Source organism: Drosophila pseudoobscura, chromosome 2, assembly GCF_009870125.1.
Source record: "Drosophila pseudoobscura strain MV-25-SWS-2005 chromosome 2, UCI_Dpse_MV25, whole genome shotgun sequence".
In the NCBI taxonomy this organism is placed as follows: Eukaryota; Metazoa; Arthropoda; class Insecta; order Diptera; family Drosophilidae; genus Drosophila; species Drosophila pseudoobscura.
Genome location: NC_046679.1, coordinates 26,746,985 through 26,759,251, shown reverse-complemented (window position 1 = coordinate 26,759,251; position 12,267 = coordinate 26,746,985). Strand labels below are relative to the sequence as shown.

The 12,267-nt window shown below is 49.2% G+C and overlaps 1 protein-coding gene across 2 annotated transcripts; it reads left to right on the top strand.

Moving 5' to 3' along the window:
* Positions 1–1,563: 1,563 nt before the first annotated feature.
* On the top strand, positions 1,564–11,383 carry TyrR (Tyramine receptor). 2 transcript variants are annotated; one of them, XM_033385865.1, is made up of 7 exons: positions 1,564–2,107; positions 4,334–4,615; positions 4,696–5,548; positions 7,024–7,126; positions 7,205–7,330; positions 7,510–7,693; positions 8,590–9,564. In XM_033385865.1, exons 3-7 carry the CDS (start codon positions 4,912–4,914, stop codon positions 9,562–9,564), a joined length of 2,025 nt encoding a protein of 674 aa, XP_033241756.1. In that variant the 5' UTR covers positions 1,564–2,107; positions 4,334–4,615; positions 4,696–4,911. The 2 variants fall into 2 exon arrangements, with proteins under 2 accessions (XP_033241756.1, XP_001359694.5); XM_001359657.5 differs by lacking the exon at positions 4,334–4,615 and having other exon boundaries at positions 1,565–2,107; positions 8,590–11,383.
* Positions 11,384–12,267: the final 884 nt, after the last annotated feature.

The window sequence follows — 12,267 nt, the reverse complement described above, 5'->3', positions numbered from 1 at the left end:
ACCCCTGCCATTTGCCTCTGCCCACGCTGTGATACCTTTACCCTCTACCCTTTCACGATAAATGCTTTTGCATAGACACCAATTATGCTGAGCCATCATCATCATCCCCATCCGCATCCCAGGGACGTCACGTCACGTAGCCGGAACCGCACTGATTTCTCGCATTTAATCAATCTAAGTGATGTCCAACTGTGCACCACAGCCAGCCAGCCAGAGAGCCAGCCAGGTCGCCAGCCAACCAAGTAAATCTGTTAGGTATGTCGGATCCAAATATTATTCTCAGTGTACTTTGTTCTGCTTGCTACAAAATTGTTCGCAGTATTATCTTCCCTTGCCTACTTTACGATTTACCGTTTGTTATTGTCCACTGCCCGTCCCATTGCTGGGCATGCTTATTCATGTCCACTGACTGTATAGGCACCTGTATAAGTGTCGCTGAGAGAGTGCGTAGGGAGAGAGACGACTTTGTCAGAGAGGATCAAAAGACACAAGAAGAAGAGAGAGCGCGTTAAGCTTGCTCCGCTGCGGTGACGTGGGTGGGTTAGAAAGAGATAGCGCGACATGGTAATTGCGTCGCAGGCAGAAACAGTTGCTACAAACATGGACCAAAATTCGAATGAGAAGCCGACAATTAAGGAGGTTAAATGTGGCTAGATGGAGAGACGTCCAGTCCAGAAGAGTGCTCTGGTTTTGAACACCGCAGCCGCAGATTATGCTGCAAAAAAATGGGGAATGATGGGACAATAATAACGCATTTAAAACAGTTTTACGCATAAAAGGATTTGTGAGATTTTAAATTTTAGATTGATCGATTCAAAGTCAAAAATTGGCGCTCATTCTGCTCCAAGCTCTGGCTGGTTCCCTGGCTTCGTCTTCGCTTGGCTGTGACCTGTGACGTTGCCGTTGTTCCGGTTGCCTCGGCTTGACGTCAGGGCGCATGCCTTTGTTTACCTCCCATAGCGGAGGCGGGAGCCGGTCGGTGGAGCTGTGGAACGCATTCAAATACAACAACAACATCCAGCAGCAGCAGACAGCCAAAAGCGAGTGCTGGGGCAGGCAGAGCTGTTGACAATACTCATTATGAGAGCCGTAGCAAGAGAAGACGCATCTGCAAGGCAAGGGTATAAAATGTTCAAACAATGGGTCAAATATACACAGATATACAGGCATATAGTGACTATATTGTACAATAGCTATGGGGATAGGCATGTGCACGCGGGGGCTATTACTACAATGTCTATAAGGCTACCATAAAAGTCTTAAATTAGATTTCCTGAGTACTCGCGAATACATTTATGTGTTCATTTTGAAAATTCTCAGTTCCCCGCAGGTTTCTTATCAATACGAGTATAGGAGGAGAGAGTGACTATCACACCATTTTAGGCCTAATTAAACATTATTCTGCGAATTAAGTGGGGGCTTTGAATATTCAAATTTCAAATGTTTGCACAATTGTTTAAATATTGTGCGCTCCTCCAGCAGGATTGGGATCCACAGTTCACTGGAACCAGCCAACCAATCCCACCCCACTGATAGATGCCAACTGAAAGTCCACATTCGCACGGCGACTCGGCTCGGCACGGCACGGCCCGACGCGGCGCTCGGCCGGTCTCGCCATTCAGTTACAGTTTCAGTTCAGTTTCCGTGGAGCGTCGAGGCGGTCGCGTCGTTGTTGCAGGAGGAGCGCCAGAAAAACGTTCTTTGCCCCACCATATTATCACAGTCGTCCGTGAGCGATTGATCAGCCAGCGGGGGCTTACCTGTCCGCACGATAACGTTAATTTGAATTTGTGCGGGAAGACCCTTCGAAATACTACACTCTTGCGTATAAATATATTGAAAGTGAATCAGTTGCTGGGCCCCATCAGCCCCATCCACTTGCAGTTGCAGTTGCAGTTCCAGTTGTAGGGCACTCGAGCAAGTTTGAAATTAAATACTGCGTTCTGGGCCACTTCAGTGGGCTGTGCTGCGGAGGAGTGCTGCTGCGAAGGCGGAAAAAACAATAATAATAATTAATATAATATACTTACATATAACTCTGTTTCAATAAAACAATGCCAAGTGTTTGAATGTGAGAGCAGAGGACAGCACAGAGCGATTGCATTAAGTAAGTAAACAGAGAGGGAGAGAGAGAGGGGGAAGAGGAGAGAGGAGGCCTCTTCAGGACCCTTTAGTTCCTGGCAGTTGGCCTCAATTGAAGCGGCTAAGGGCAGGGGAGAGGGCAAAGCCAGTGGGCTGGCTGGGAGAGACATTTCCATAGATCAGGTGGGAGTAATGGCAAAATGCTTTCACGCTGAACACCCTCGATTGGATTGCCAAATAAAGAGGGACAAATAAGTGTCTGCCAGCACAATAAATAGCGAGTTATAAGTAGTGCCACACTGCGAATGAAACTGTGGTGGTCTGACGTCAGAGACACCAGTGTGTGGCACCAACACCGACTCCGTTGCGGTTGGGTGGAGAGAGAGAGATCGGGGGCAAAAAGGACCTGGCAAAATGCTCTGCCCGGGCTCGGGCCCGGTCCCGGGACGGTCCGGGGGAGGTGCTAAAAAATACATGACAGTCAGAGAAATATTATTTGAGGATTGCATGTTACACATACGCCATGTTGTCCGAAAATTGCAACAACTGCTCGGCCCAAACAATAGAGGAAATGAATAGAGGAAGGAGGCTGCATTTGAACAGAATTCCGACGCAGTAGTTTTTCCCTCCCCCCTTTCGGGAGGCGAGAGTGTAAAAAACAGTATGCAAACATTTGGAAAAAGCCAAAAATCATTTGAATTTCTATGTGATGTCTGGCCCTGGCCATTCCGAGTGATATCTGAATAACATTCGTTCTCTTAATATTTGCCAATGAAATGGGGCTTGGTCAATTAAAGCGGAATAAGGTGAAGGCCGTCCAGCTGTCAAAGAGGCCAAAACGCTCTAACATAAATGCCCTGAAAAGCGGCAAATAGAGCATACATAGAGCATGCTCTGGCACTCAGAAGACTCTTCATTGTTTATTTGCTGCTGGGCTGAACTTTGAGTGTGAATAAATCAAACATATTGTATATAGCCGCCGATAGGCCCAGAGATGAGTGTTCTGTCGGGGCCAAGAACTTGATTGATGACACAGGAACATACGCATGTGTTTAGAGAACATCCCCGATCAATTCCAGCTAATAGAGATTTTCGTACCCCACAGCAGCCCCGATCCGAACGTCTTGGAATTGAAAATGCAAAATGTTAGCCCAAACAAGTAATTGAATTTTCCAACTCAATTTGCTTGCTTTGAAGAAATAGTTTGTTGAAGAACCCAACAGCTCTCAACCCCAAGGAAGAATATTTGGTATTATTTGGCTTGATTGGCTTCATTGTCATGGAAATTGGCCCGAGATTAGGGCCAAAGAACCTCCCCCTCCCCCAATTTGTGTGTGTGAACTTTGCAATTGAGTTGCGAATCGGATTATCAATCAAAGTGGCCATAAAAACGCCAGAGCCAGAGCAAGAGCCTTTGCTTATCGCGGTCAGATACCCCCTTCAAATGCGCGGGGGCATGCGTTCATAAATCTATTTTCGGTATCATTCGAATTTGCAGCAGTTTCCTATTGCACACTCGAGATTCCATTTGGTTACCACCACCATTCCCGGACTCGTATATAATTATAATTATAATTATAGTACATGTGTGCCTCAATTAGGTTTGGGGCTTGAGCGCGTTATCAGATGGGATGACACATATGTATATTCCTTACGGACTGATCGATACCTTGGCATTGACTTGCGGCTGCCTGCTGCCGTAGGCCCTGTCCCCAATCTATCCAATTTATCGCTTCCACATTGAGTACGTCATGGGGCTGGCTGTTGGCTGTTGAAATATTTATACATAAACTGCAGCATAAAACAGTAAAAACAGTAAAAGAGTAAAAGTTCGCTCACGCCTTCCATGGAGGCCCAGCTGTCTAGATTGATATCATGTGAGCGATAAGCTCTGCTCTTTTATGGCCTGCAGCCGACAAACAGACTGGGGGATACCCTTTCTCGGGCCACGGAACCCTTTGTTTGGTCGGCTCTGGTGTTGGCCTTGGCATTTGGGAAGTGCAAATTCTCCTAGCAAACACCAGACACCACAGACCATACACCTTTATGCTAGAGCACCGCCCCGCCACATTGTCTATAGCGGGTTTTTAATTTGGTTATCGCACCCTCACACTCACCCTCACACCCGTACCGATACCCATCCCATCGAGATATATAGAATACACACACACACATTCTGCAATCAGCAGTACCCCCACACACTATCAGGCAGTGAATAAATAATGCTTAAATGCCAAATTATTGTCAACAGAAGTGCCAAGAACTGTCGAACCCTTGCCGGTCGGTCTGCCACACACTTGGCGTTCATCCGCGGCAGAGTCGACAGAGTCACACAGAGCTCCCACTCTCCCACCTCATCATAATAAAGTTTTTGAGAGCGATTATCAATCTTATCGACGGGGAGAGCACGTGTGTATAGTGGCTGGATAGTGGAAAAGTTTCCAGCAAATGAATGGGCGGCAATCCGGTGCTGAATGAATCTACTCTCCTCGCCGGATAGTGTATCGCCCCAAGATACGTGCCAGTGTTAAGTGTAAATAATCCGCAACCGATTCCGAGCCATTTCCCATGCAAAAACTCACCAGTCCGCCCCGCACTTTCATTTGATTGCAGATCTGGCCACGACGGACCGACGGAGCGACGTAGGGACGGAGCCATCAAAGAGCAATTCGATACGATGACACCAGTTGGGCAGTTCCAGCTAGGCTTCGACTGGGCAGAGCGTGTGTCCCCCCTCTAGAGGATTAGAGGCAACAAGAGCTACTAGTACGAGTTACAGCAGAAGCCAGAAGCGAGAAGATAGAAGCCAGCAGTATAAGCATCAGATCTATGGCTGTCAACTTGCAGCTGAATAATTTAAGCGCCATTTATCCGTCGCTCATGTATGTGGCTGCCTCCTCGCTCGGGCTGGGCCTGGGCCTGGGCCGCCAGGAGAACATATCCATCGTTTACGAGGACCTGCTTGGCACAGCCAGTGGGTATGGCAGTGGGAATGGCACTGGCACCGCAGTCAGCCTGGCGGCAGGGGGCACAGGAGTGGCAGCTGGAGCGGGAGCGGCGGCTGGAACAGGAACAGGAACTGTCTCGGGATTGAATGTCGTCCTGCCGCAGAATGCCGCTAATGAGACCTCTAATGAGGTGGGCGATGGGGGGCTGGCCGTGGCCCTCACCGAGTCGGCCCCCATCGCAGCCGTGACCACATTCAATTATTACAACGAGTCGGCGGCGGCCGCCGAATGGGCGCACTTCTACGATCTCGTCCTATCCTGGCAGGGCATCTGCCTGATTGCAGTCTTTGCCACGTTCATCGTGGTCACCGTTATCGGCAACACCCTGGTCATATTGGCCATATTAACAACTCGTCGCCTGCGCACCATCACCAACTGCTTCGTGATGAGTCTGGCCGTGGCCGACCTCCTTGTGGGCATCTTTGTGATGCCACCCGCCGTGGCAGTACATCTCACAGGTGAGTCGTCCCTCGTTCTGGTCCCTCTCTTAAGGTCCTTGCGCTCGAAAGTAGGCAACATTTTGTCGGCTTTTCGCGTGATTAAAAGATGAAGATGCCATTCCGGCAAAATCCTCCCCCCCCAAAAGAAAAATTTTGCCAACACAAGCTTTCCGGCTAGGCCCCCCTGCAACGCCCCTTCGCCTTCGCCTTCACCTTTCCACGCTAATGTAACAAAGGAACACGAACAGGAACACGAATAGGATCAGGAGTGGGAGTGGGAGTGGCCGCAGGACCCATCGCCCCGCCCCGCCCCACCCCGCCCCGCATATTTTTGTGTATGTAAATGCTCCAAGGTGGAATATATGTATCTCTCTCGCCTTATGGATTTGTATTCTTTGAACCGAAAGAATTTCTTTCATTTTTTGTTGCCTTCGCTTTCCTGTAATTTCCTCAGCCGCAAAAAAAATACCCAACCACCGAAAAAAAACAAAATGCAAAAAAGGGGAGACATTCCTCAGTCGATGTTTTTGGGGCTGGCATGCTTTAAAGGCTGCGGTATGCCAAAAGTTTCTCATAATCATCCCGAAACGGAGGACTGTCCGAAAATGGGACGACGATACCCTATGCTATGCGGAGAGGGAGGATAGAGATAGGGTACGACCCTCAACGAATTTAATATGTGGAGGCCCGCCGCTTATTGGTTGTTTATTATAATCGATCAGATAATTAAGTGATCCATGGGCATTCCTGAAGATATGGCTGCTCCTAGATTAACAATACCAAGATATTGCATAGGGAACAAAGGACATTTCAAGGCTGCGGAGGTGCAGCATCTTGGTCAGGCATCTCTTAGAGGAAATCTTATACCATATTTCCCTCTTTTTGTTTGATTACTGTGATTACTTTCCCCAAAAAGTGCACTCAAGTTCCGGTCCGGCTTCAGCAAACAGCAAATTGAACTTCCAAACTGCATCTCAAAATTATAGTACGAGAAGGAGAAGGGCCCTTCTCCTTTCGTTTGCCCTTTCTCTATTATTTTAGAGTGCCGTGTGCCTTTTGGGCAATCTTCTCATTGGACGCCTAATGAGCTAGCTCCACCGCAGAGGTCCTTGTTGTGCAGCAAAAACAAGTTTTCATTTGGTGCCCGGAGACCATTGCGGGGTACGGAGGGGAGGTCCGGCCTTGATTAAAAAATTAATCGGTTGACAGGCTGGAACAGGCCAAGGAACTACTGCTGAAAAGTGCCGTCCGTGTCCAGCCCAGCTCCTGCTCCCCGTCCCAGGGTCCGTCTCCATCTGAGCGTTGCCCGAAAATCTTCGAGGGCTTTGCCCATTTAATTGGCCTTAGGTGGGGCATTTGCCATGGTCCGGCGAGAGTAAGCTCTTGCCTTCGCAGAATAATGCTGCTAATCAAATTGACTTTGGACCGGACTTTCGGAATATTCAGACTGCCGGCTGGGGGGAAGTTTTTAATTTATGAATTTTTGATTGCAGGCTCATGGCAGCTCGGCTGGGTGTTGTGCGACATTTGGATCTCCCTGGACGTGCTGCTCTGCACGGCCTCCATTCTCAGTCTGTGCGCCATCAGCGTGGACAGGTACGTGCGGGAAAAAACCAAAAAAAATCCCAGCCAATAATCATATTTCGCCCGTAACTTCGTTCGTCTATCCATCAGATATTTGGCCGTCACCAGGCCGCTCACGTACTCGCGTAAGCGGCGCTCGAAACGATTGGCCCTCATAATGATCCTAATCGTCTGGCTGCTGGCACTGGCCATCACCTGTCCCCCCATCCTGGGATGGTGAGTATGCAAATTGACCCGATCCCTGTCCCTCTCCCTGTCCCTGTCCGAACAAACGAATACAATTACGTGGAAACTGTGTCCTGCAACTCGCATTAGCCGTCGGTGTTGTAATTAATTGTATTCCGCTAATTTCCCTTCTGCTTTCTCTTTCGCCTTTCGCCTGCTCTCTTTCCCAGGTACGAGCCGGGCAGACGGGACCTGCGGGAGTGCCGCTACAACCAAAACGAGGGCTACGTCATCTTCTCGGCCATGGGCTCCTTCTTCATACCGATGGCAGTCATGATTTATGTGTATGCAAGAATTTCCTGTGTCATTGCATCCAGGCACGACAATATGACCGACATAAGTGTTCACAACAAGGTGAGTGTCCCACCGAGTCCCACCGAGTCCTGCCACCCACACAAAACCCACAAAATAGTGCAGCTTCAGCTGCAGCTGGAGCCGCATCCCGGAGCCTCCTCCACCGCACGTACAGAGCTAACTGCGGCACGTTTGTTTCATAATTCCCATACGCCAGCAGCTTACACAGATTTAAATACCATGCCCCGGCCGGCACGGGCACCGGGCACGGGCACCGGGCACGGGCACCGGGCGTGCCTCTCTCTGTCGATCCGAGCCATGTCCTAGGGGTTGGGGCTTTAGGCGTGGGGGCATTCTCTAAGTTTGAAAGCCAACGAGCTGAATTTTATTGCCCTTGAACACGCTTGGATTAGATTTTGCATACGAGTTCATATCAATCGGTTAAACAGATTTATGCATTCCCATTCCCCATTCAGGAGCCAACTTTTTGCCGTCCAGAAGGCCATCCATGCACTTCTTCTAAAAGCCATTACCCTGGAGCCTAGTCAAGTGCATCTCCCCCTGGCCAAGTCTCTCTTCTGCTATGCCAGAAGGGTATTCCAGCTATCGCCATGCGGCAGCTAATCCTCCCTCTACAGTCCTCAACTATTTTTTTCTCCGACTTCTCCCATGCAGAGTCCGTACATATACATATACATATGTGTTTGTGTGTGGGCTTTAAAGAGTGGTATTCTCATATCTTTTAAGCTTGCCAGATGCAATTTTTTCGTAGAATTTAGTTTAGAGCAAGGGCATTGCTCGGTTTGTATCCTGCAAAGCTGCGGTTTCCTGTTCCTGTTCGCTTTACTCACTTTTTTTTAGCTTTAGACAAACTTTAACCGCACTTTGGCTCCATTTTAGTTATTTATCATCCACTGACTTGTGCTTCTTTCGTTCCGTGCACTTTGCGTGTCTAGAAATTCAAGCGCTACACGGCTGCGGACGTGGAGAACGAGCTGTCGGAGCAGGAGCCCAGCTCGGCGGGCCATCGACAGCGGCAGGCGACGTCGCGCACCTTCTCCAACCAGACAATTGCCAAGGAGCTGCACGAGATGATGCTCGGCGACAGCGAGCAGCTCGGCGGGGCCCCAGCTGGAGCAGGAGGTGGAGGAGGAGGAGGAGGAGGAGGGGGGTCCTCAGCTGTGACTACGGCCGGAGGCATTCACTGCCAGTCGTTGCTGGCGCTGCCCTCAGGTGGCGGTGCCTCCAGTGGGGTGAAGAATGGATGCTACGAGCTGACACGGCCCTCGTCCCTGAAGCGCACATCGACGGCATCGACAACCATCACCACAATGACAAGTGGCGTCGGGCCGGGCAGCAGCCTCCTGGATACACAATGGCAGTCCCAGTCCCAGTCCCAGGCCAGGGCCCAAAGCTTTCGACACTCGCACCTGGGCCTGGGCAGCCAGGAAAGGGAGCGGGATCGACTGCGCGGCCACCATCTGCACCACCTGCACCATTTGCACCATCAGCATCACCAAAGCGGTGTGACCACAACATCCACTGGTGGCAGCCCGAACCCGAATCCCAGCAGCAGCAGCACCATCACCAACACCAACAGCAAGTCCCTGTCGAATCGCATTACGTCGCTGAAGAAGGAGACCAAGACGACGCAGACGCTGAGCATCGTGGTGGGCGGATTCATAGCCTGCTGGCTGCCGTTCTTCATCAACTATCTGATCACACCGTTTCTGGCGGAGCACCAGGTCAGCCAAATGCTGGCCAAGGCTCTCACCTGGCTGGGATGGTTCAACAGCGCCATCAATCCGTTCATCTACGCCTTCTACAGCGTCGACTTCCGCGCCGCCTTCTGGCGCCTCACCTGCAAGCGTTTCTTCAGTTCCGGCCAGAAGCCCCAGTTCCCCACCAACACCATGTCCATCAGGCGATAGGACATGTCCCTCAGTCCCTCAGTCCCCACTCTCCATGTTCCATTCAACCGACACTCAAGCCCTGAACAAATTTGCCACTGCACAGCATATGATTAACTTATTCATTAACTTTTAGGTGTGGTCCCTAATTGCACCTTGAGCAGACCCTCATCGTCCTCATGCCCCATCCCTCGGATGTGTAATTGTTCTTCAGTTTGTTGTATAATTTATTTTCATTTCCCTTCGCCGTCAGGGTTCGCTTTCATACTAGATCATTCGACTGCAAAACGCGGGTATTCCACTGGATTTGGCTTGGACTCGGAGGAAGTTCTAGGTCCCCAATGATCCAAGGTTCCAAGGTTGCAGGGGCAGGAAATACATAGATTGTATCGCTGTATAGTATGTTTTTACGGCCAAAGGAGATGTGTCCGCCCCTGTCAGTTGTCCGTACATATCCGTATAAATATGGTTCCACTGTTGCACATGATTTAAAGGCATTTGTGCAGTCGCTTTCCATACGGGAGACCCGTAGAAAATCAGATACGTGGCAGCACGTATCGATTTAGTAATTTCCGCATGACTTTTCCGCTCCACGCTCCCTCGAACTTGCAACAACGTGGCGCTGGCAGTGCCAGTATCTAAGGTGGAGGTGGAGGCGGAGTCGGAGGCATAGACAGTTTAGATGGATGAGGAAACTTGGTTATATGGTTCACCGAAATTGCGCACACATCTACTACCATTCCCACTCTAATATTCAGCTAGTCAGACTTCAGACTTGCTCTGAGAGATATGTGCGTGTGCGGAATATGCTCTGGGGTGGGGTGGCCTGGTGGGACACCTTTTGGTGACCCCGACACCTGTCCAAACGAATTGTGCATTCTCTTTGCGAAGACCAGTGCGTGATGTATTTATGAGGCAGCTCTGCCCTATTATCAGACTCGAATTTAGTGCCCGAGTATATCAGAGAGACCTCTCCCTGTATCTCAGTCATAGCTGATATCGGTGCACCATAAATCCAAGAGATACAGCACAGATAGTAGTAGTGGGCCTGATTTACAGCCGAGAGAGAGAGCAGTGGAGCAGTGGAGCAGCAGAGTCCGGGCCGCATTCAGTGGGGATTCAGTCGAGAATTAGCTTTAATCAGCCAGTTAAAAGAGAGTTACTGTGATTTAGTTTATAGTTGAAGTCCGTTTGGAACTTCAAGAGTTTTCCCTTAGCTTTAAAGTGTGTCTGTGTGTGTGTGAATGTTTGAGAGATGTATTTATGTGAGAATACTATACATATATAATTTAGGCATCATTTATTCAGGCCATCAACCCACAGCTTAGCTAGCCCTAGAGCCTACCAGAAGTAGCACAATGTAACACGTGTTTCGCCAAGCACCAAGCAATCTACTTTTAACAGAGTCCTTACCCACTCCCTTCCGTTTTCATTCCCATCTCCGTGTGAAGTCATTTAATGTAATCAAGCAATGCTACGACATAGAGATTAAGTCAGAACGAAGCCTCATCAGCATACATGTCTCATCTTTACCCTTCATCGCCCCGGCCCCCGTCCCCCGTCCACGCCTCAGTCCACAATCTTCAATCCAAATTCAGAATCCAGAATCGAGAATCCAGAATTTCAGCTCACATGTCAGGCCGTGCGAGGCTTCGGATGAAAGACGTTTCACACTTTCGGCTGAAACAGACACAGGAGCACTCCAGTGCCGTCTCTCATCTGCTGGGCGTACGCGTACGACTAATATCATATACATAATCCGCATAATCTGCATATCTATTAATAGTTCATCATTTTTGTGAAACCAAACAAACAAACAAATAAATAGACAAATCGAAAAGACAACTCCCTCTCTCCGGGCTCCGGAGGTGGGTCTTTGTTATTCAAGGATTCTAGTCGGCAGTCGGAGGACCATGAACAATGTTTAGTGTGTGTTGGGCGTGAATTATTGAACAGCTTCAAAATTGAATTCACAACCAACTGCAGCGCACATACTCGTACATGGATGTATGTACTCTTGTGTATTTACATATATTTAACCAGAATAGCAAATTCAAGGGAAACCCTCACAAAAAAGCAAAACGAGGGCCCGGGCCCGGGCGAACGGTTAGAAAGCAAAGTTGTGTTTGTTGCGAAAAATAACCATAAATATGGACCGCTTTCAGCTTTGCTCTCTTGCCGTCGCCCTATGAATATTTCAGTGGAGCTGCTCCCCACACACATCCCGGGAGGAAACGGAACGAGAACAAATTTCAACAGAGCATCCTCTAAATGGAGTTTTAAGACTCTAATTGAGCCCGAGCCCAACTTGGATTACATTAATTGATCGAATCCCCGACCCCCACCCCGACTCCCCGTCTGCAGCCAACGAGATTTTGGGGGCACAGCAAGACAGAGACAGAGTATGACAGAGAAGGGGGCACTCAAGGCCCCCTACCCGACCACGTCGAGGACAAAAACAAAAAGAAGCAAGCGGAAAATACGGGTAAAACAAAAGTTCATTCGAAAAAACATTCTGGGTAGCATTTGTCATTGGCAAACTTTTCCTGTCCCGAGCACTTGTTAAATGCTTGAAAATATCGATATACTATATACATACCTATACAATGTGCGGCGAGTACATATATTTCGTTTTTGTATGCATTGCCGGGGAGCCTGCTCTCTCGACTGCGATGACATAACCGAAAATCTTTGGCCAACAAACCACATTAGCCTAAGCACCCT